This window comes from Ascaphus truei, unplaced genomic scaffold (genome assembly GCF_040206685.1).
Source record: "Ascaphus truei isolate aAscTru1 unplaced genomic scaffold, aAscTru1.hap1 HAP1_SCAFFOLD_1650, whole genome shotgun sequence".
NCBI lineage: Eukaryota > Metazoa > Chordata > Amphibia > Anura > Ascaphidae > Ascaphus > Ascaphus truei.
Window position 1 is genome coordinate 23,400 of NW_027454542.1, and position 24,317 is coordinate 47,716.

The 24,317-nt window shown below is 52.6% G+C and overlaps 1 protein-coding gene across 1 annotated transcript; it reads left to right on the plus strand.

Moving 5' to 3' along the window:
* The first annotated feature begins 8,415 nt into the window (after nt 1–8,415).
* Nucleotides 8,416–9,366, plus strand: LOC142476709 (olfactory receptor 5V1-like). Its single transcript, XM_075581877.1, has one exon. It carries the CDS (start codon nt 8,416–8,418, stop codon nt 9,364–9,366), a length of 951 nt encoding a protein of 316 aa, XP_075437992.1.
* The last annotated feature ends 14,951 nt before the right edge of the window (nt 9,367–24,317 follow it).

The following is a 24,317-nucleotide window of genomic DNA, read 5'->3' on the forward strand; positions in this document are numbered from 1 at the left end:
ATACACATTCACATAAACAACGTTGCAAAGCGTCGTAAGAGCGTATATATATAATATTATACTATATAATATATTATTTATTATGTTATATTATATATATAATACAGTATATACACTATATAATTTGTGTGCGCTGCATATCTTATTGCCTGCATAAAATATTTGGTGTATTTTAGTGTTAAAAATGCTTTCAGGGACGAAACCTTTCATTTAAACAGTGTTCCTGTGGGAAAACGTGTTTCGCTTTACAACGTTTCGCTTTACAACGCCATTTTGAGTAACGCATTGTGTCGGATAACCGAGGACTGCCTGTACTTATAACTGACTGTCTCCTGGGGACGAAACCTGTTTGTTCTGGAGATATAAGGTTTGGAAGTATGTTTTTAAGATGGTTTGTGTATATTTTTGTTAGAATTTAGAAATCTTGGTTTAACAGGGAAATGGGTCTGTATGACGATGGATGGTCCGGGTTTCTGCCTGGTTTTGGGAGGAGAATTATTTTTGCTAGATTGAAATGTTGCGGCCTTTTCTTTTCCTCCCTCACACGGCTGTATAGGTTGGTCAGTGATATTGTTATTTCAGGGTTTAATAATTTGTAGTATTCTGGGCTAAGACCATCTGGTCCTGGTGATTTGTTATTTTTAAGTGTACTGATAGTTTTCTGAACTTCCAAGGTTGATATGGGTTTATCTAATGCCTCTCTATTTGCTTGGGAGATTTGAGGAAGATTTGGTTCTCTTATACATTTTTCTCCTAATTCTTTTTCATCTGGGATTGTTGTGTAAAGTTCCTTGTATTAATTTAGAAATGTCGCACACATTTCTTTGGCCTTTGTTGTTCTGCCGCCCTCCTTTGTGCTAATGGACTCTATTCGATTAGCGATTCTGGTTTTTTTTGTTAGGTTGGCCAATAGTTTCCCAAGTTTATTGCCCCACCTAAAATAATATTTTATTTGATACATGAATTGGGTTTGCGTGCTCTCTGTCAGCAGTGCTTCATATAACTCATTTGTTTCTAAATACTGCTTCTTATTCTGTATTATCTGCCTTGTATATTTGAAACGCCATGTTTGACTCATGATTCTTTTTGTGGTGAGTTTGGTCCCTCTTTAAAGTATGCTTGAGCTTTTTCTGGCGACTCAAATAGAAAAGTCTTGGAACCTTCCGTGACACTTGGTTTTGCCGGGTAAAGTGTGAATTGTTTTCCTCTCTGGTACAATTCTTTGCATATTGGGGAGAACTCTCTCCTTTTTGTGCTACTTGGGCTGAGAAGTCTTGAAAAATGAATATTTTATTGCCTTGGTAGTGTAGGTCTGACCTTTTCCTGTAGCTGCTAGCACGTCTGCTCTGTCTGCATGGTTCAGGAACCTCATAATGACCGGTCTCGGACTGGCTTTGTCTTGGTCTCCTTCTGGTCCCAGTCTGTGCGCTCTTTCTATCTTCAGATCTTCTGCCGAGCCTGGCATTTTCAGCGCTTGTTGCAGCCAGTTTGAGAGCAGCTGGATTAGACCTGTCCCTCTCACGGTTTCCGGAATCCCTATTATGCGCAGGTTGTTTCTACAACCTCTGTTTTCTAGCTCATCTTGTTTGTCCTGTACAGATGCGGTGCTTTTGGATTCTGCCTCTCCCTTGTTTTGCAACTGTTGGACTTCTGTCTCACAAGCCATGTTTCTGCTCACCGCCTCCTCCAATCTCTGTCCGCGCGAGCCCAGCTGCTGTGTCCGCGCGAGCCGAGCTGCTGTGTCCGCGCGAGCCCAGCTGCTGTGTCCGCGCGAGCCCAGCTGCTGTGTCCGCGCGAGCCCAGCTGCTGTGTCCGCGCGAGCCCAGCTATGGCCGTGCACATATCTGGCTGCGGCCGCCGGGGACAGTCCCTGTTCTTGGGGTACCGGTGTTGTATTTTCTCCATCAGATCTTTCTGGAGATTGTGTCTGTGAGGATTGGATCTCGGCCCGCTCCCGTGACGCATTGGGTAACACCCCTCGCGTGTGCAATGCGCGTGAGTGCTGCAGTACTCCTGCCGGCACCGGACGTATGCTTGATCTCTTGTACCTTTGACCTCAGCTTGTACCCGGACCTCTCCCTTCTCTGACCCCTGGACCCCGGCTACGCACAACGACCATCCGACTTCTCCAATCCTAGACCACGGCGACTATCACGACTATCCTGACCTCTCCTACACTCACCCAGCTACACGACTACGACTCTGCACTCCGGACACAGTTGCGTGGTTGTTGGTCTGTATATTCTAACATCCCCACCTCAGCCCTGCGGGCCCGTCCTGTTTGTGGTGAGCACTCATTACTGTGTCTCTGGAGCCTCCGTTTTTATATTCTTTGTCTTTTTGCTCATTACATTTTTTGGATGGAGTCTGCTTATAAATGTGTCCGTTGCCTTTTACTTTATCCTGCGCGCGATGCGCCTCGTACCATGCCGCTGTCTTCTCTCGAGCCTCTGCCCAGCAGCCTGGTCGCCCGTCCACCTTGACTCCCGGCGATTTGGCAGAGAGCCGCGTGGTGTGTATGTACCGGTCGCTTGTCTGCCTTCTTACCCTCTGCCCTTTTGTCCTTCTCCCCCGTTTTAAAGCTCTATTTGGGGTATATTTAAGGAGGGATGAGAGGAGCTCTTTTAAGAAGCGACCATTAGCCAGGCCGGCCTCCCGGACGTCTTGGGAATACTCTTGACGGGAAGGATAGTAGTTTGTATTACTAATACCTTCCCTGTTAATGTCAGGTCCCTGGATTTGAGGAAATCTGGCTTTTTTACACTTACGTTTTTCTGTCCAATTCTGTCTGTTTTGCTCTTCCGCGGCCCACAATATATTATTTTGTTTTGTTAATATTAATTTTGGATCCTGTGTCCTTACTGAAATCCTCTATATTGTCTCTCATGGTCCCGGAAGGATTATTCTGCTGTTATATATAATACTCTTGGACTACTTCTACCTCCCCCTCCTTCTGTTCTGTTATTGCTCCTAATTCCTGTGGTGAGAGGCTCCATGTAGAGGACACACAGAGGTGAATGGGGAGCCCTGGCTCACCCCTCCTCTCTGCTACACCTCAGTAGCGCAACCAGGGGGGTGCAAGGGTACACTAGCACCCCACAAACATTAGAGGCCCCGCGCTCTTCACCACAGCAATGAAACTGATTGCCGGGGAGAGAGCGAGGGAGTCTGTAAGAGAGCAGCCCTCCCCCATCGAGGTTGTGATGTCACATGGCGATGCATTGCCATGACACCACGACTTCGGGGGACGAGAGCCGGCAGGTAAGTGAAATGCCCGCATGGATTGTAATGTAGACATTTACCCAAAATCTTTGCACCCCCAATATGAATTTCTGGTTGCGCCCCTGCTCCACCTTATCTGTGAGGAATACCTTTACGCTGATACAGCAACATACATTATCCTGTATTATTCTAAGCCACTTTGTGAATTGGTTTCCCAGTCCCATATTGGTCATTATCCTTAACATGTCTCCATGATGTAAGCTGTCAAAGGTCTTCACCTGGTTTAGATGCAAAGGGGGCTCACTAAGCAGTGAGCTTCTCAGCCGATGCAAAGGGGGCTATCTATGCACTAAGCAGTGAGCTTCTCTGCCGATGCAAAGGGGGCTATCTATGCACTAAGCAGTGAGCTTCTCTGCCGATGCAAAGGGGGCTATCTATGCACTAAGCAGTGAGCTTCTCGGCCGATGCAAAGGGGGCTATCTATGCACTAAGCAGTGAGCTTCTCGGCCGATGCAAAGGGGGCTATCTATGCACTAAGCAGTGAGCTTCTCAGCCGATGCAAAGGGGGCTATCTATGCACTAAGCAGTGAGCTTCTCGGCCGATGCAAAGGGGGCTATCTATGCACTAAGCAGTGAGCTTCTCTGCCGATGCAAAGGGGGCTATCTATGCACTAAGCAGTGAGCTTCTCTGCCGATGCAAAGGGGGCTATCTATGCACTAAGCAGTGAGCTTCTCTGCCGATGCAAAGGGGGCTATGTATGCACTAAGCAGTGAGCTTCTCGGCCGATGCAAAGGGGGCTATCTATGCACTAAGCAGTGAGCTTCTCGGCCGATGCAAAGGGGGCTATGTATGCACTAAGCAGTGAGCTTCTCTGCCGATGCAAAGGGGGCTATCTATGCACTAAGCAGTGAGCTTCTCAGCCGATGCAAAGGGGGCTATCTATGCACTAAGCAGTGAGCTTCTCGGCCGATGCAAAGGGGGCTATCTATGCACTAAGCAGTGAGCTTCTCGGCCGATGCAAAGGGGGCTATCTATGCACTAAGCAGTGAGCTTCTCGGCCGATGCAAAGGGGGCTATCTATGCACTAAGCAGTGAGCTTCTCTGCCGATGCAAAGGGGGCTATCTATGCACTAAGCAGTGAGCTTCTCGGCCGATGCAAAGGGGGCTATCTATGCACTAAGCAGTGAGCTTCTCGGCCGATGCAAAGGGGGCTATCTATGCACTAAGCAGTGAGCTTCTCGGCCGATGCAAAGGGGGCTATCTATGCACTAAGCAGTGAGCTTCTCAGCCGATGCAAAGGGGGCTATCTATGCACTAAGCAGTGAGCTTCTCGGCCGATGCAAAGGGGGCTATCTATGCACTAAGCAGTGAGCTTCTCGGCCGATGCAAAGGGGGCTATCTATGCACTAAGCAGTGAGCTTCTCGGCCGATGCAAAGGGGGCTATCTATGCACTAAGCAGTGAGCTTCTCAGCCGATGCAAAGGGGGCTATCTATGCACTAAGCAGTGAGCTTCTCGGCCGATGCAAAGGGGGCTATCTATGCACTAAGCAGTGAGCTTCTCTGCCGATGCAAAGGGGGCTATCTATGCACTAAGCAGTGAGCTTCTCTGCCGATGCAAAGGGGGCTATCTATGCACTAAGCAGTGAGCTTCTCGGCCGATGCAAAGGGGGCTATCTATGCACTAAGCAGTGAGCTTCTCTGCCGATGCAAAGGGGGCTATCTATGCACTAAGCAGTGAGCTTCTCAGCCGATGCAAAGGGGGCTATCTATGCACTAAGCAGTGAGCTTCTCTGCCGATGCAAAGGGGGCTATCTATGCACTAAGCAGTGAGCTTCTCGGCCGATGCAAAGGGGGCTATCTATGCACTAAGCAGTGAGCTTCTCTGCCGATGCAAAGGGGGCTATCTATGCACTAAGCAGTGAGCTTCTCGGCCGATGCAAAGGGGGCTATCTATGCACTAAGCAGTGAGCTTCTCTGCCGATGCAAAGGGGGCTATCTATGCACTAAGCAGTGAGCTTCTCGGCCGATGCAAAGGGGGCTATCTATGCACTAAGCAGTGAGTTCTCGGCCGATGCAAAGGGGGCTATGTATGCACTAAGCAGTGAGCTTCTCTGCCGATGCAAAGGGGGCTATCTATGCACTAAGCAGTGAGCTTCTCTGCCGATGCAAAGGGGGCTATCTATGCACTAAGCAGTGAGCTTCTCTGCCGATGCAAAGGGGGCTATCTATGCACTAAGCAGTGAGCTTCTCTGCCGATGCAAAGGGGGCTATCTATGCACTAAGCAGTGAGCTTCTCGGCCGATGCAAAGGGGGCTATCTATGCACTAAGCAGTGAGCTTCTCTGCCGATGCAAAGGCGGCTATCTATGCACTAAGCAGTGAGCTTCTCGGCCGATGCAAAGGGGGCTATGTATGCACTAAGCAGTGAGCTTCTCGGCCGATGCAAAGGGGGCTATCTATGCACTAAGCAGTGAGCTTCTCTGCCGATGCAAAGGGGGCTATCTATGCACTAAGCAGTGAGCTTCTCTGCCGATGCAAAGGGGGCTATCTATGCACTAAGCAGTGAGCTTCTCTGCCGATGCAAAGGGGGCTATCTATGCACTAAGCAGTGAGCTTCTCAGCTGATGCAAAGGGGGCTATCTATGCACTAAGCAGTGAGCTTCTCTGCCGATGCAAAGGGGGCTATCTATGCACTAAGCAGTGAGCTTCTCTGCCGATGCAAAGGGGGCTATCTATGCACTAAGCAGTGAGCTTCTCTGCCGATGCAAAGGGGGCTATCTATGCACTAAGCAGTGAGCTTCTCGGCCGATGCAAAGGGGGCTATGTATGCACTAAGCAGTGAGCTTCTCGGCCGATGCAAAGGGGGCTATCTATGCACTAAGCAGTGAGCTTCTCTGCCGATGCAAAGGGGGCTATCTATGCACTAAGCAGTGAGCTTCTCTGCCGATGCAAAGGGGGCTATCTATGCACTAAGCAGTGAGCTTCTCTGCCGATGCAAAGGGGGCTATCTATGCACTAAGCAGTGAGCTTCTCTGCCGATGCAAAGGGGGCTATCTATGCACTAAGCAGTGAGCTTCTCGGCCGATGCAAAGGGGGCTATCTATGCACTAAGCAGTGAGCTTCTCTGCCGATGCAAAGGGGGCTATCTATGCACTAAGCAGTGAGCTTCTCTGCCGATGCAAAGGGGGCTATCTATGCACTAAGCAGTGAGCTTCTCTGCCGATGCAAAGGGGGCTATCTATGCACTAAGCAGTGAGCTTCTCTGCCGATGCAAAGGGGGCTATCTATGCACTAAGCAGTGAGCTTCTCTGCCGATGCAAAGGGGGCTATCTATGCACTAAGCAGTGAGCTTCTCTGCCGATGCAAAGGGGGCTATCTATGCACTAAGCAGTGAGCTTCTCGGCCGATGCAAAGGGGGCTATCTATGCACTAAGCAGTGAGCTTCTCTGCCGATGCAAAGGGGGCTATCTATGCACTAAGCAGTGAGCTTCTCGGCCGATGCAAAGGGGGCTATGTATGCACTAAGCAGTGAGCTTCTCTGCCGATGCAAAGGGGGCTATCTATGCACTAAGCAGTGAGCTTCTCAGCCGATGCAAAGGGGGCTATCTATGCACTAAGCAGTGAGCTTCTCTGCCGATGCAAAGGGGGCTATCTATGCACTAAGCAGTGAGCTTCTCTGCCGATGCAAAGGGGGCTATCTATGCACTAAGCAGTGAGCTTCTCTGCCGATGCAAAGGGGGCTATCTATGCACTAAGCAGTGAGCTTCTCTGCCGATGCAAAGGGGGCTATCTATGCACTAAGCAGTGAGCTTCTCGGCCGATGCAAAGGGGGCTATCTATGCACTAAGCAGTGAGCTTCTCTGCCGATGCAAAGGGGGCTATCTATGCACTAAGCAGTGAGCTTCTCGGCCGATGCAAAGGGGGCTATGTATGCACTAAGCAGTGAGCTTCTCTGCCGATGCAAAGGGGGCTATCTATGCACTAAGCAGTGAGCTTCTCAGCCGATGCAAAGGGGGCTATCTATGCACTAAGCAGTGAGCTTCTCTGCCGATGCAAAGGGGGCTATCTATGCACTAAGCAGTGAGCTTCTCTGCCGATGCAAAGGGGGCTATCTATGCACTAAGCAGTGAGCTTCTCTGCCGATGCAAAGGGGGCTATCTATGCACTAAGCAGTGAGCTTCTCTGCCGATGCAAAGGGGGCTATCTATGCACTAAGCAGTGAGCTTTTGGGCCGATTGGGACTCACTAACAGTTGAAGCGCATTTTGCTCCCGGTGGGCAAAAACATGCCCAATCGCGAAAGCTGTTTTTTCCCCGCTATCGCGCTTAAACTTGTAAAGTGCGATAGGTGATCGGGAAAAAAAGCCGCCTGTAAGAGCTGCACGGAGACGCTGCGTCCCCATGCACAGCTCTTACAGGCGATCGTACAGTATAAATATACATTATAATAATAGTGTACATGGGCAGGGGGTCTCCTGACCTGAACCGGATTGGTTTCAGCCTCGGGGACCCCCTACTTCATGAGATACAGGTCCCGTTATGGGGTGCCGGTATCCCCTGTGCTTTTAAAGCTCCTGCGTCACATGACCGGGGAATTTAAATCCTGCAGGGGATACCGGCACCCCATAACAGGGCCTATATCTAAGGAAGTAGGGGATCCCCGAGGCTGAAACCAATGCGGTTCAGGTCAGGAGACCCCCTGCCCATGTACACTAGTATCCAAACACTTATTTTTATTAATAGTGTGCGGGAGCAGGGGGTCTCCTGAGCTGAACCCGCATTGATTTGAGCCTCAGGGACCCCCTGCTTCCTGAGTTACAGGCCCAGATATGGGGTGCCGGTATCTCCATTATTTACATGTCACACATCACGCGACGTGGACGCAATAAAAATGGCGGCGATACTGGCCCCCGATGCCCCATACCGGGGCCTGTATCTCGGGAACAGGGAGTCCCTGAGCCAGAAATCACAGCTGTTCAGCTCAGGGGACCCCCTGCTCCCGCACACTATTAAAATTTTTCAATTAAAGCAGCTTCATTACCTTAGCGGCTATCCGCTAGGACAATGAAGAGATTAAGGCACAATAGCAATTGCCCCCAATAAACATTGCAATACACAATATACCCACCCCCTTGAACCTTTGCAATTAACCCTTTCTCTGGGTCCCTGGCATTTCAGGTTGCTGATGGCTCGATGGCGTACTTTGACCAGAAGAACCGGTCCTCTGTGTCTGTTTTCATGGTTGTCGGCCTCTCTGAAGCCCCAGAACCTCAGTTCCTCCTCTTCCTTGTCTTCCTCTGCATCTACCTAATCACAGTGGTTGGTAACATTGTCATCCTGACTGTGATTTCCTCGGACCAGCGGCTGCACACACCAATGTACTTCTTCTTGGCTAACCTGTCCATCATTGATATAATCTTTTCCTCTGTCACTGTCCCCAAGCTATTATTCATCCTGGTCACTGCCCAGAGGTCCACATCCTTCACCGGCTGTGTCACCCAGCTCGCTTTCTTCCAGTTCTTCGTGGTGGCCGAGTGTTACCTTCTGGCTGTAATGGCTTATGACCGATACGTTGCCATCTGCTTTCCGCTCAGCTACATGCTCATCATGAGTAGGGCTGTCAGAATCAGGCTGGTGGTTATTTGCTGGGCTTGTGGCTTTGTGAACTCGATAGTCCAAGCTCTCTCAATCTCTCATCTTGATTTCTGTGGTCCCAATGTAGTTGATCATTTTTTCTGTGACGTCACTCCACTGTTTAAGCTCTCTTGTTCCGACACGCGGATTGGCCAAACCATTTTCCTGCTGGTGGTGGTCATTGCTGGAATGGGGCCACTGATTTTTATACTGGTGAGCTACGGCCACATCATTTCAGCCATTATAAGGATCAGCTCCAGCCACGGCCGCTATAAAACCTTCTCTACCTGCGGGTCTCATTTCATTGTGGTCTCTCTGTATTATGGCAGTGGGATCTTCAGCTACATCTGGCCATCTTCCACCTATGCCATGGACAAAGACGTTAAGGTTGTGGCTGTCTTGTACACTATTATGACTCCTATGTTAAACCCCATAATATACAGCCTAAGAAATAGGGAAGTAAAAGAGGTGCTAAAAAAAGCCGTGGGGAGCAAGATAAGGACAAAATAAAATGTGTCCCTCTGAGATATGTGCAGTGACCTGTGTAATGTGTAAGACACATTTCAAGTCAGTGGACTGTAATACTTATATCCACAAAAAGAGCTGTCATTATAAGAAATGGCAGGACAATATCCCTAAGGGTCAAATAAGACGAATCAGATGAAATTGCACCTTAGATCAGACATATCAAGACCAGTCCAATATTCTGAGAGAAGAGGTTCTTAGAAAAAAAAAAGTATGATTCAAGGTTATTGGATAAGGTAATAAACGAGGTAAGCGGAATGGAACGTAGAGATCTAGTGAAGCCCCAAAAATCGGCCAGGAAGGATAAAGGGATTTTTATCCCCTTCATTACTCAGTATAATGATTTATCGCATGAGATTAGAAAGATTATTGGGAGGCATTGGCCTATTTTAAGACGAGATATGGTTCTCAGCGTATCCTACGCAGTCTTTAAGGATAAGGTAGCCCCCACTCTGAAGGATAAGGTAGCCCCCAATCTGAAGAATAAGGTAGCCCCCACTCTGAAGGATAAGGTAGCCCCCACTCTGAAGGAAGAAACTTATGAGAAGTGATCAGTCTAAACAAGGAACGTGGTTAGATAATAAAACTTTCAGCTCTAAGGCCACGGGGGGGGGGAGGTGTTTACTATCTCTAGTCTGATTGGTTGTAATAGTGATTTTGCGGTTTATCTGTTGGAGTGCCCATGTGGCCCCTGATATGTAGGCCGCACTACACGCAAATTAAAAATCAGGATATTGGAGCATGTGAGAAATATCAGAAACAGTCTGGAATCTCACAATGTCTCATTGCATTTTAAGACCTTTCACCAATCAGACCCTAGTGTGTTAAAGTTTATTGGATTAGACCATATCCCAAGACAAGAAGAAAGCTTTTGGATCCATATATAGTGGCAATGTCTAGAAGTCAGGGAGCGCAGACACCAGTATTTGCCGAATACTGGTGGAGGGAATCTAACCCGGAAGTCCTGCGGAGGCGGACAGTGGAGGAAGCGCCGGCGCAGCCTGACCCCCTGCAGCAGTCACTACGCATACAGGTTATCTCTCCCACAACGGACACAGACTCAGCTCTATTTCCATTGCCTGATTTCTGGGGCTTGATTGTAAGTTCCCACTGCATCCGTGTGCCTCCTGATGTCATTTCACTAAACCCTTTTTTTTTATCATTTCCCACATTTGTGTGGCCATTCTTGATTTCAACCACTGTGTCATGTGTATACCTGATCATATTCCAGCCTCTCACCCCATAGGACTATAGCAGTGGCTATCTGGTTACATTTTGTTTCTATCCACTGTGCATGTCCCCATTCCCAGGTGGAATATTTCTTTACCCCACAGGATTGCACTATCATTTGTGTTATTGTTTTTTCTCCTCATATGTCCATCCTGGTGTCTGCGCTCCCTGACTTCTGGACATTGCCACTATATAAGGATCTATAAGGAAGATCCACTGAAGGTCGAGCTGCAAACTGGCACTGGTTGTATATCATTTCATTCTATATTTTGCATTCACTATACTGCAGTATCTCCTCCTATCTGAAACACTCGCAGGAGTGCCTGGTGATTTCTGTGTCTTTTGGATCCATAGACTTGAGACCCCAAGGACTCAATATTAATTTTGATATTAACGCCTTCCTTATTTAAACATTTGGGGTTTTCAATGATCTTAAGAGGATTTTTTATCTTACCTTGACTGATTTTTGTACAGATTTATGTATTTTCTCTGCCCTTATTTTTTATAGTATTGTGTTTTTTTAGTATTGCATTTTTACAGAATGACATTTTTATTTCCACCTATTTTTCGATTTTAGTATTTATTATTTAATATTAATTAGTTTAGCACATATCTTAAATTCATTAATAGTTGGAATTTTAATATATGGTTCTCTACTAATTTTCCCTCCATTTTGTATCCCCTTTTTTATAATCCTCTATACACACTCGATGCTATACTAGTGTGTGTATTCCAATATGTGTAGAATAAAGGAGAAAAACTCCCCCCACATTTGGGAGCTCTTTGCACAGGTTAATTAATTATTATTCTAGGTTTGTATATGGTAAAATGTATGCTGATTTTAGATCACATTAAGATCTAATTAATATCATTGAATTTCTCCTTGAAAGACATCAATCTCTAAGAATATATGTATGGCATTTTTGGTCTGTTTATTAACTCTTCTATTCTTTATTTTAGTATTTAAGAAGGGCTATTTATTAATATGTAGCTTTTTCGATTTTTTGATTGTTTAATATGTTTTTAATATAATAATGTTATGTATTTGTATGAATAATAAAATATGGTCTTGATATATTGTAATGTTAGTGAGTATTGTTATGTGTATTAACGAATTATTGCTAGCCACTATTGTGCGGATTGTAAGATCATTGTATAACTGATTGTTGATTGTCAGATGTGTGGGGGGCAGCTCCTGCTTGATATTGCAGCCTAGGGGGGCGCCAACTTTTTTCCCTGCGCCCCCCTGCCGGATGTCCTCCTCTCCGGCGCACACCCCTCCCTCCTCCTCACCTTGATTCCCGGCGTCTGGGCGTCATGACGTCACATTGCCATAGCAACGGGACGTCACATGACCCTGACGCCTGAATCAAGGTAAGTAATGTTTAGAAGCCCTGTAGTTCCCCCAGCACTTAATTTAAGTGCCTTCGGGAAGCACGCAAGGCCTCTGTAAACCCCAAGCCCCCCGTCGGTAATCTCGCGCCCCCCAGTTTGCGCACCGCTGTTGTAGCCTATAGCATTTTAGGGGCTGTCATACCTATAATTACAACCAGTAGAGTTTTATTAGAAGTTATAGTAGGGTAGGGTATTTAAACTCGGCGCCTCCAAAGTGCTAGCATCTCCCCAGAAGAAGCCGACAGACTGGCAAAACGCGTTGGGCTTTTTGGACCTTGGAGGCCACCGTACCAACTGACCCAAGTTCCAGCTTGCTGACGTCAGAGGCCCCGATCGATCTGCCGATGAGAGCAGCAGATGCAGGCTACCACACGTGGTGGATGGGTCAAATGAGCAGCTGCACGTACCGGGAAAGCGTTGGAGTGTGCCCCAAGTCACTCCTTGCTTACCCACATCGGGGTTATTGTGAGTTTGAATTTCCCCCTTTGTGTTGTGTGTCCAAGGAGTAAATACATTAATGCACAATCCATTCTGCATCTGTGTTTGTTCCCTACTTATTGTCAGGGTCGCACCGGGGGCACCCCGCTTGGCACATCACGCAGCTCACCTGCGGTTGCGTCCCACCGCAGCGGCCGACGCAGTCGTACTTCTGGGACCGCTGCTGCCTCGCGCTCCCTTGGCGTATCGCCCCTACCTTCCGGGAGCGCACAGGGGGTCCCACTTGTACGCGCATCCCGCCGCGTTGCATGGCACCTTCAGACGCACGCGCATCCCGCCGCGTTGCATGGCACCTTCAGACGCACGCGCATGCACATTTCAGTCGGATCAATGCCTACACTAGCCTCAGCTGGGCTACACCTGGACCACATCCAGCCTCGGCCTATCATCGCTCTACCTACATCTAAACCACTCCTCCCTCCTTGGTTCCCTCCTGTATTTATGCTCACTCTGCCCTCTGGTTGTTGCTGAGCATAAACCTTTCTATGCACCGTGCCCATTTGCAGCCTGCATACCTGTCTCTGTTCCTATCAGTATCTCTCTTGTGACCCTGCTTGTGTCTGACCCGTCTCTACTTATTCCCCCTGGACCATGGCTTGTTTAACGGACTTATACCCTCTCCACTCCACGACCTCAGCTTACGGACTACGACCATTCTACACTCTCCTACCCCGGACCACGGCAAGTACCCTCTACTCTCTCCTACCCTGACCTGGCTACACATGGGCGACTCTGCAATCCGGACCTAACCCCGTGGCTTAGGGCGGTGGTTATATATCTTTCCCATCTCGGCCCCGCGGTCCAGTCCAAGTTGTAGTGAGCATCCGTGACACATGTCTACAATAGAGATTTAGAGCAAGATGCCTGGTTATCGGAGTACTGTGACTTTAGAATCAGTATTGGTATCCATATTACCTTTATATACCATTTGTTTTATTCGCTGTATCTAGTATCAGTTTGTGCCTTATACACTCTTCTGTTACACGCAGCCTGTCCACTCCTGTCACCACGAACACACACGAACACACAGCCTGTCCCCTCCTGTCACTGCACACAGACACACTCCCTGTCCCCTCCTGTCACTGCACACACAGCCTGTCCCCTCCTGTCACTGCACACACACACACACACACACACACACACACACACACACACACACACACACACACACACACACACACACACACACACACACACACACACACACACACACACACACACACACACACACACACACACACACACACACACACACACACACACACACACACACACACACCCACCCACCCAACAAACTCTGAGAAACCCCCAAACATTACCACATACATCAACGGAGTTGAAAAAAAGATGTGATGGACGAAATGGTACAGGACTAACACCGATGTTCACAGCTTCAGGATAAGCCTTTCTGTGCCAGGTTTGGGGCATGTGATCACGACCAAACCCAGGAATGGACGAGTTCCTCTCCTGATGTGCAGAACAGAAGCCAGCAACAGAAGAGTTCCTCCTCTCCTGAAGAGCAGAGCAGAAGCCAGGAACAGAAGAGCTCCTCCACTCCTGATGTGCAGAACAGAAGCCAGGAACGGAAGAGTTCCTCCTCCTGATGTGCAGAACAGAAGCCAGGAACAGAAGAGCTCCTCCACTCCTGATGTGCAGAACAGAAGCCAGGAACAGAAGAGCTCCTCCTCTCCTGATGTGCAGAACAGAAGCCAGGAACGGAAGAGTTCCTCCTCCTGATGTGCAGAACAGAAGCCAGGAACAGAAGAGTTCCTCCTCTCCTGATGTGCAGAACAGAAGCCAGGAACAGAAGAGCTCCTCCACTCCTGATGTGCAGAACAGAAGCCAGGAACAGAAGAGCTCCTCCTCTCCTGATGTACAGAACAGAAGCCAGGAACGGAAGAGTTCCTCCTCCTGATGTGCAGAACAGAAGCCAGGAACAGAAGAGCTCCTCCTCTCCTGATGTGCAGAACAGAAGCCAGGAACAGAATAGCTCCTCCTCTCCTGATGTTCAGAACAGAAGCCAGGAACAGAAGAGCTCCTCCTCTCCTGAAGTGCAAAACAGAAGCCAGGAACGGAAGAGTTCCTCCTCTCCTGAAGAGCAGAGCAGAAGCCAGGAACAGAAGAGCTTCTCCACTCCTGATGTGCAGAACAGAAGCCAGGAACGGAAGAGTTCCTCCTCCTGATGTGCAGAACAGAAGCCAGGAACAGAAGAGCTTCTCCACTCCTGATGTGCAGAACAGAAGCCAGGAACAGAAGAGCTCCTCCTCTCCTGATGTGCAGAACAGAAGCCAGGAACGGAAGAGTTCCTCCTCCTGATGTGCAGAACAGAAGCCAGGAACAGAAGAGTTCCTCCTCTCCTGATGTGCAGAACAGAAGCCAGGAACAGAAGAGCTCCTCCACTCCTGATGTGCAGAACAGAAGCCAGGAACAGAAGAGCTCCTCCTCTCCTGATGTACAGAACAGAAGCCAGGAACGGAAGAGTTCCTCCTCCTGATGTGCAGAACAGAAGCCAGGAACAGAAGAGCTCCTCCTCTCCTGATGTTCAGAACAGAAGCCAGGAACAGAAGAGCTCCTCCTCTCCTGAAGTGCAAAACAGAAGCCAGGAACGGAAGAGTTCCTCCTCTCCTGAAGTGCAAAACAGAAGCCAGGAACAGAAGAGCTCCTCCTCTCCTCATGTGCAGAACAGATGCCAGGAACAGAATAGCTCCTCCTCTCCTCATGTGCAGAACAGATGCCAGGAACAGAATAGCTCCTCCTCTCCTGATGTGCAGAACAGAAGCCAGGAACAGAAGAGCTCCTCCTCTCCTGATGTGCTGAACAGAAGCCAGGAACGGAAGAGTTCCTCCTCTCTTGATGTGCAGCTAAGAAGCCAGGAACAGAAGAGCTCCTCCTCTCCTCATGTGCAGAACAGAAGCCAGGAACAGAAGAGCTCCTCCTCTCTTGTGCTGCCCAGATGCCAGGAACAGAAGAGCTCCTCTCCTGATGTGCAGCTCAGATGCCAGGAACAGAAGAGCTTCTCCTCTCCTGATGTGCAGCTCAGATGCCAGGAACGGAAGAGCTCCTCCTCTCCAGATGTGCAGAACAGAAGCCAGGCACAAAAGAGCTTCTCCTCTCCTGATGTGCAGAACAGAAGCCAGGAATTGAAGAGCTCCTCCGCTCTTGATGTGCAGGACAGAAGACAGGAACGGAAGAGTTCCTCCTCTCCTGATGTGCAGAACAGAAGCCAGGAACAGAAGAGCTCCTCCTCTCCTGATGTGCAGAACAAAAGCCAGGAACAGAAGAGCTCCTCCACTCCTGATGTGCAGAACAGAAGCCAGGAACAGAAGAGCTCCTCCTCTCCTGATGTGCAGAACAGAAGCCAGGAACAGAAGAGTTCCTCCTCCTGATGTGCTGAACAGAAGCCAGGAACGGAAGAGTTCCTCCTCTCCTCATGTGCAGAACAGAAGCCAGGAACAGAAGAGCTCCTCTCCTGATGTGCAGCTCAGATGCCAGGAAAAGAAGAGCTCCTCCTCTCCTGATGTGCAGCTCAGATGCCAGGAACAGAAGAGCTCCTCCTCTCCTGATGTGCAGCTTAGATGCCAGGAACGGAAGAGCTCCTCCTCTCCAGATGTGCAGGACAGAAGACAGGAACGGAAGAGCTCCTCCTCTCCTGATGTGCAGAGCAGAAGCCAGGAACAGAAGAGCTCCTCCTCTCCTGATGTGCAGAACAGAAGCCAGGAACGGAAGAGTTCCTCCTCTCCAGATGTGCAGAACAGAAGCCAGGAACGGAAGAGCTCCTCCTCTCCTGATGTGCAGAACAGAAGCCAGGAACGGAAGAGTTCCTCCTGTCCTGATGTGCAGAACAGAAAACAGGAACGGAAGAGTTCCTCCTCTCCTGATGTGCAGAGCAGAAGCCAGGAACGGAAGAGTTCCTCCTCTCCTGATGTGCAGAGCAGAAGCCAGGAACAGAAGAGCTCCTCCTCTCCTGATGTGCAGAACAGAAGCCAGGAACGGAAGAGTTCCTCCTCTCTTGATGTGCAGCTAAGAAGCCAGGAACAGAAGAGCTCCTCCTCTCTTGTGCCGCCCAGATGCCAGGAACAGAAGAGCTCCTCTCCTGATGTGCAGCTCAGATGCCAGGAAAAGAAGAGCTCCTCCTCTCCTGATGTGCAGCTCAGATGCCAGGAACAGAAGAGCTCCTCCTCTCCTGAAGTGCAAAACAGAAGCCAGGAACGGAAGAGTTCCTCCTCTCCTGAAGTGCAAAACAGAAGCCAGGAATGGAAGAGCTCCTCCTCTCCTGATGTGCAGAACAGAAGCCAGGAACAGAAGAGCTCCTCCTCTCCTGATGTGCAGAACAGAAGCCAGGAACGGAAGAGTTCCTCCTCTCTTGATGTGCAGCTAAGAAGCCAGGAACAGAAGAGCTCCTCCTCTCTTGTGCCGCCCAGATGCCAGGAACAGAAGAGCTCCTCTCCTGATGTGCAGCTCAGATGCCAGGAAAAGAAGAGCTCCTCCTCTCCTGATGTGCAGCTCAGATGCCAGGAACAGAAGAGCTCCTCCTCTCCTGATGTGCAGCTTAGATGCCAGGAACGGAAGAGCTCCTCCTCTCCAGATGTGCAGGACAGAAGACAGGAACGGAAGAGCTCCTCCTCTCCTGATGTGCAGAGCAGAAGCCAGGAACAGAAGAGCTCCTCCTCTCCTGATGTGCAGAACAGAAGCCAGGAACGGAAGAGTTCCTCCTCTCCAGATGTGCAGAACAGAAGCCAGGAACGGAAGAGTTCCTCCTCTCCTGATGTGCAGAACAGAAGCCAGGAACGGAAGAGTTCCTCCTCTCCAGATGTGCAGAACAGAAGCCAGGAACGGAAGAGCTCCTCCTCTCCTGATGTGCAGAACAGAAGCCAGGAACGGAAGAGTTCCTCCTGTCCTGATGTGCAGAACAGAAACCAGGAACGGAAGAGTTCCTCCTCTCCTGATGTGCAGAGCAGAAGCCAGGAACGGAAGAGTTCCTCCTCTCCTGATGTGCAGAGCAGAAGCCAGGAACAGAAGAGCTCCTCCTCTCCTGATGTGCAGAACAGAAGCCAGGAACGGAAGAGTTCCTCCTCTCTTGATGTGCAGCTAAGAAGCCAGGAACAGAAGAGCTCCTCCTCTCTTGTGCCGCCCAGATGCCAGGAACAGAAGAGCTCCTCTCCTGATGTGCAGCTCAGATGCCAGGAAAAGAAGAGCTCCTCCTCTCCTGATGTGCAGCTCAGATGCCAGGAACAGAAGAGCTCCTCCTCTCCTGAAGTGCAAAACAGAAGCCAGGAACGGAAGAGTTCCTCCTCTCCTGAAGTGCAAAACAGAAGCCAGGAACGGAAGAGCTCCTCCTCTCCTGATGTGCAGAACAGAAGCCAGGAACAGAAGAGCTCCTCCTCTCCTGATGTGCAGAACAGAAGCCAGGAACGGAAGAGTTCCTCCTCTCTTGATGTGCAGCTAAGAAGCCAGGAACAGAAGAGCTCCTCCTCTCTTGTGCCGCCCAGATGCCAGGAACAGAAGAGCTCCTCTCCTGATGTGCAGCTCAGATGCCAGGAAAAGAAGAGCTCCTCCTCTCCTGATGTGCAGCTCAGATGCCAGGAACAGAAGAGCTCCTCCTCTCCTGATGTGCAGCTTAGATGCCAGGAACGGAAGAGCTCCTCCTCTCCAGATGTGCAGGACAGAAGACAGGAACGGAAGAGCTCCTCCTCTCCTGATGTGCAGAGCAGAAGCCAGGAACAGAAGAGCTCCTCCTCTCCTGATGTGCAGAACAGAAGCCAGGAACGGAAGAGTTCCTCCTCTCCAGATGTGCAGAACAGAAGCCAGGAACGGAAGAGCTCCTCCTCTCCTGATGTGCAGAACAGAAGCCAGGAACGGAAGAGTTCCTCCTGTCCTGATGTGCAGAACAGAAACCAGGAACGGAAGAGTTCCTCCTCTCCTGATGTGCAGAGCAGAAGCCAGGAACGGAAGAGTTCCTCCTCTCCTGATGTGCAGAGCAGAAGCCAGGAACAGAAGAGCTCCTCCTCTCCTGATGTGCAGCTAAGAAGCCAGGAACAGAAGAGCTCCTCCTCTCTTGTGCCGCCCAGATGCCAGGAACAGAAGAGCTCCTCTCCTGATGTGCAGCTCAGATGCCAGGAAAAGAAGAGCTCCTCCTCTCCTGATGTGCAGCTCAGATGCCAGGAACAGAAGAGCTCCTCCTCTCCTGATGTGCAGCTTAGATGCCAGGAACGGAAGAGCTCCTCCTCTCCAGATGTGCAGGACAGAAGCCAGGAACGGAAGAGCTCCTCCTCTCCTGATGTGCAGAACAGAAGCCAGGAACGGAAGAGTTCCTCCTCTCCTGATGTGCAGAGCAGAAGCCAGGAACGGAAGACTTCCTCCTCTCCTGATGTGCAGAACAGAAGCCAGGAACAGAAGAGCTCCTCCTCTCCTGATGTGCAGCGCAGAAGCCAGGAACGGAAGAGCTCCTCCTCTCCTCATGTGCAGAACAGAAGCCAGGAACGGAAGAGCTTCTCCTCTCCTGATGTGCAGAACATAATTCAGTCTCTAATAGAAACGAGCATAACGTCAGGGCGTTGAATAAGTGCCACTTCCCCAATATCATGGGCACACACCTAGACTTACCTCTATAATCTTAATTATTACAGGCTGTTTGACACGAACTCATAGAGTGGAGTCCCTGGCTACGTGGTGCGTAAGAGGCCTCCCTGGGAAGGAGGTGCGTAAGAGGCCTCCCTGGGAAGGAGGTGCGTAAGAGGCCTCCCTGGGAAGGAGGTGCGTTACAGGCCTCCCTGGGAAGGTGGTGCGTTAGAGGCCTCCCTGGCAAGGTGGTGCGTTACAGGCCTCCCTGGCAAGGTGGTGCGTTACAGGCCTCCCTGGCAAGGTGGTGCGTTACAGGCCTCCCTGGCAAGGAGGTGCGTTACAGGCCTCCCTGGCAAGGTGGTGCGTTACAGGCCTCCCTGGCAAGGTGGTGCGTCACAGGCCTCCCTGGGAAGGTGGTGCGTTAGAGGCCTCCCTGGGAAGGAGGTGCGTTAGAGGCCTCCCTGGGAAGGTGGTGCGTTACAGGCCTCCCTGGGAAGGTGGTGCGTTAGAGGCCTCCCTGGGAAGGTGGTGCGTTAGAAGCCTCCCTGGGAAGGTGGTGCGTTAGAGGCCTCCCTGGGAAGGTGGTGCGTTAGAGGCCTCCCTGGGAAGGTGGTGCGTTAGAGGCCTCCCTGGGAAGGTGGTGCGTTAGAGGCCTCCCTGGGAAGGTGCGTTACAGGCCTCCCTGGGAAGGTGGTGCGTTACAGGCCTCCCTGGGAAGGAGGTGCGTTACAGGCCTCGCTGGGAAGGAGGTGCGTTACAGGCCTCTCTGGGAAGGAGGTGCGTTACAGGCCTCCCTGGGAAGGAGGTGCGTTACAGGCCTCCCTGGGAAGGTGCGTTACAGGCCTCCCTGGGAAGGTGCGTTGCAGGCCTCCCTGGGAAGGTGGTGCGTTACAGGCCTCCCTGGGAAGGTGGTGCGTTACAGGCCTCCCTGGGAAGGTGGTGCGTTAGAGGTCTCCCTGGGAAGGTGCGTTACAGGCCTCCCTGGGAAGGTGGTGCGTTACAGGCCTCCCTGGGAAGGTGGTGCGTTAGAGGCCTCCCTGGGAAGGTGGTGCGTTACAGGCCTCCCTGGGAAGGTGGTGCGTTACAGGCCTCCCTGGGAAGGTGCGTTAGAGGTCTCCCTGGGAAGGAGGTGCGTTACAGGCCTCTCTGGGAAGGAGGTGCGTTACAGGCCTCCCTGGGAAGGAGGTGCGTTACAGGCCTCCCTGGGAAGGTGCGTTACAGGCCTCCCTGGGAAGGTGCGTTGCAGGCCTCCCTGGGAAGGTGGTGCGTTACAGGCCTCCCTGGGAAGATGGTGCGTTACAGGCCTCCCTGGGAAGGTGGTGCGTTACAGGCCTCCCTGGGAAGGAGGTGCGTTACAGGCCTCCCTGGGAAGGTGGTGCGTTACAGGCCTCCCTGGGAAGGTGGTGCGTTAGAGGCCTCCCTGGGAAGGTGGTGCGTTACAGGCCTCCCTGGGAAGGTGGTGCGTTACAGGCCTCCCTGGGAAGGTGCGTTAGAGGTCTCCCTGGGAAGGTGGTGCGTTACAGGCCTCCATGGGAAGGAGGTGCGTTACAGGCCTCCCTGGGAAGGTGGTGCGTTACAGGCCTCCCTGGGAAGGAGGTGCGTTACAGGCCTCCCTGGGAAGGAGGTGCGTTAGAGGCCTCCCTGGGAAGGAGGTGCGTTACAGGCCTCCCTGGGAAGGTGGTGCGTTACAGGCCTCCTTGGGAAGGAGGTGCGTTAGAGGCCTCCCTGGGAAGGAGGTGCGTTACAGGCCTCCCTGGGAAGGAGGTGCATTAGAGGCCTCCCTGGGAAGGTGCGTTAGAGGCCTCCCTGGGAAGGTGGTGCGTTAGAGGCCTCCATGGGAAGGTGCGTTAGAGGCCTCCCTGGGAAGGTGGTGCGTTACAGGCCTCCCTGGGAAGGTGGTGCGTTACAGGCCTCCCTGGGAAGGTGGTGCGTTACAGGCCTCCCTGGGAAGGAGGTGCGTTACAGGCCTCCCTGGGAAGGAGGTGCGTTACAGGCCTCCCTGGGAAGGTGGTGCGTTACAGGCCTCCCTGGGAAGGTGCGTTACAGGCCTCCCTGGAAAAGGAGCTGCGTTAGAGGCCTCCCTGGGAAGGAGGTGCGTTAGAGGCCTCCCTGGGAAGGTGGTGCGTTACAGGCCTCCCTGGGAAGGTGCGTTACAGGCCTCCCTGGGAAGGAGGTGCGTTACAGGCCTCCCTGGGAAGGAGGTGCGTTACAGGCCTCCCTGGGAAGGTGGTGCGTTACAGGCCTCCCTGGGAAGGTGCGTTACAGGCCTCCCTGGGAAGGAGGTGCGTTAGAGGCCTCCCTGCGAAGGAGGTGCGTTAGAGGCCTCCCTGGGAAGGTGGTGCGTTACAGGCCTCCCTGGGGCTAGGTGGTGCGTTAGAGGCCTCCCTGGCAAGGTGGTGCGTTACAGGCCTCCCTGGGAAGGTGCGTTACAGGCCTCCCTGGCAAGGAGCTGCGTTAGAGGCCTCCCTGGGAAGGAGGTGCGTTAGAGGCATCCCTGGGAAGGAGGTGCGTTAGAGGCCTCCCTGGGAAGGTGGTGCGTTACAGGCCTCCCTGGGAAGGTGCGTTACAGGCCTCCCTGGGAAGGAGGTGCGTTACAGGCCTCCCTGGGAAGGAGGTGCGTTACAGGCCTCCCTGGGAAGGAGGTGCGTTACAGGCCTCCCTGGGAAGGAGGTGCGTTACAGGCCTCCCTGGGAAGGTGGTGCGTTAGAGGCCTCCCTGGGAAGGTGGTGCGTTACAGGCCTCCCTGGGAAGGAGGTGCGTTACAGGCCTCCCTGGGAAGGAGGTGCGTTACAGGCCTCCCTGGGAAGGTGGTGCGTTAGAGGCCTCCCTGGGAAGGAGGTGCGTTACAGGCCTCCCTGGGAAGGTGCGTTACAGGCCTCCCTGGGAAGGAGGTGCGTTACAGGCCTCCCTGGAAAGGTGCGTTACAGGCCTCCCTGGGAAGGTGGTGCGTTACAGGCCTCCCTGGGAAGGAGGTGCGTTACAGGCCTCCCTGGGAAGGTGGTGCGTTACAGGCCTCCCTGGGAAGGTGGTGCGTTAGAGGCCTCCCTGGGAAGGAGGTGCGTTACAGGCCTCCCTGGGAAGGTGGTGCGTTACAGGCCTCCCTGGGAAGGTGGTGCGTTACAGGCCTCCCTGGGAAGGTGGTGCGTTACAGGCCTCCCTGGGAAGGTGCGTTACAGGCCTCCCTGGGAAGGTGGTGCGTTACAGGCCTCCCTGGGAAGGTTGTGCGTTACAGGCCTCCCTGGGAAGGAGGTGCGTTAGAGGCCTCCCTGGGAAGGTGGTGCGTTACAGGCCTCCCTGGGAAGGTGCGTTACAGGCCTCCCTGGGAAGGTGCGTTACAGGCCTCCCTGGGAAGGTGCGTTACAGGCCTCCCTGGGAAGGAGGTGCGTTACAGGCCTCCCTGGGAAGGTGCGTTACAGGCCTCCCTGGGAAGGAGGTGCGTTACAGGCCTCCCTTTGAAGGTGGTGCGTTACAGGCCTCCCTGGGAAGGTGGTGCGTTAGAGGCCTCCCTGGGAAGGTGGTGCGTTACAGGCCTCCCTGGGAAGGAGCTGCGTTAGAGGCCTCCCTGGGAAGGTGGTGCGTTAGAGGCCTCCCTGGGAAGGAGGTGCGTTACAGGCCTCCCTGGGAAGTTGCTTTACAGGCCTCCCTGGGAAGGTGGTGCGTTAGAGGCCTCCCTGGGAAGGTGGTGCGTTAGAGGCCTCCCTGGGAAGGTGCGTTACAGGCCTCCCTGGGAAGGTGCGTTACAGGCCTCCCTGGGAAGGTGCGTTACAGGCCTCCCTGGGAAGGTGCGTTACAGGCCTCCCTGGGAAGGTGCGTTACAGGCCTCCCTGGGAAGGTGGTGCGTTACAGGCCTCCCTGGGAAGGAGGTGCGTTACAGGCCTCCCTGGGAAGGAGGTGCGTTACAGGCCTCCCTGGGAAGGTGCGTTACAGGCCTCCCTGGGAAGGTGGTGCGTTACAGGCCTCCCTGGGAAGGAGGTGCGTTACAGGCCTCCCTGGGAAGGTGTGTTAGAGGCCTCCCTGGGAAGGTGGTGCGTTACAGGCCTCCCTGGGAAGGTGGTGCGTTACAGGCCTCCCTGGGAAGGTGGTGCGTTACAGGCCTCCTTGGGAAGGAGGTACGTTAGAGGCCTCCCTGGGAAGGAGGTGCGTTACAGGCCTCCCTGGGAAGGTGTGTTAGAGGCCTCCCTGGGAAGGTGGTGCGTTACAGGCCTCCCTGGGAAGGTGGTGCGTTACAGGCCTCCCTGGGAAGGTGGTGCGTTACAGGCCTCCTTGGGAAGGAGGTACGTTAGAGGCCTCCCTGGGAAGGAGGTGCGTTACAGGCCTCCCTGGGAAGGTGCGTTAGAGGTCTCCCTGGGAAGGAGGTGCGTTACAGGCCTCTCTGGGAAGGAGGTGCGTTACAGGCCTCCCTGGGAAGGAGGTGCGTTACAGGCCTCCCTGGGAAGGTGCGTTACAGGCCTCCCTGGGAAGGTGCGTTGCAGGCCTCCCTGGGAAGGTGGTGCGTTACAGGCCTCCCTGGGAAGATGGTGCGTTACAGGCCTCCCTGGGAAGGTGGTGCGTTACAGGCCTCCCTGGGAAGGTGCGTTACAGGCCTCCCTGGGAAGGTGGTGTGTTTCAGGCCTCCCTGGGAAGGTTGTGCGTTACAGGCCTCCCTGGGAAGGAGGTGCGTTAGAGGCCTCCCTGGGAAGGAGGTGCGTTACAGGCCTCCCTGGGAAGGAGGTGCGTTACAGGCCTCCCTGGGAAGGTGGTGCGTTAGAGGCCTCCCTGGGAAGGAGGTGCGTTACAGGCCTCCCTGGGAAGGTGCGTTACAGGCCTCCCTGGGAAGGAGGTGCGTTACAGGCCTCCCTGGGAAGGTGGTGCGTTACAGGCCTCCCTGGGAAGGTGGTGCGTTAGAGGCCTCCCTGGGAAGGAGGTGCGTTACAGGCCTCCCTGGGAAGGTGGTGCGTTACAGGCCTCCCTGGGAAGGTGGTGCGTTACAGGCCTCCCTGGGAAGGTGGTGCGTTACAGGCCTCCCTGGGAAGGTGCGTTACAGGCCTCCCTGGGAAGGTGGTGTGTTTCAGGCCTCCCTGGGAAGGTTGTGCGTTACAGGCCTCCCTGGGAAGGAGGTGCGTTAGAGGCCTCCCTGGGAAGGTGGTGCGTTACAGGCCTCCCTGGGAAGGAGGTGCGTTAGAGGCCTCCCTGGGAAGGAGGTGCGTTAGAGGCCTCCCTGGGAAGGTGGTGCGTTACAGGCCTCCCTGGGAAGGTGCGTTACAGGCCTCCCT

Excerpts from the sequence above, each read along its gene's own strand:
- LOC142476709 (XM_075581877.1), top strand. The coding sequence starts at position 8,416 with ATGGCGTACTTTGACCAGAAGAACCGGTCCTCTGTGTCTGTTTTCATG.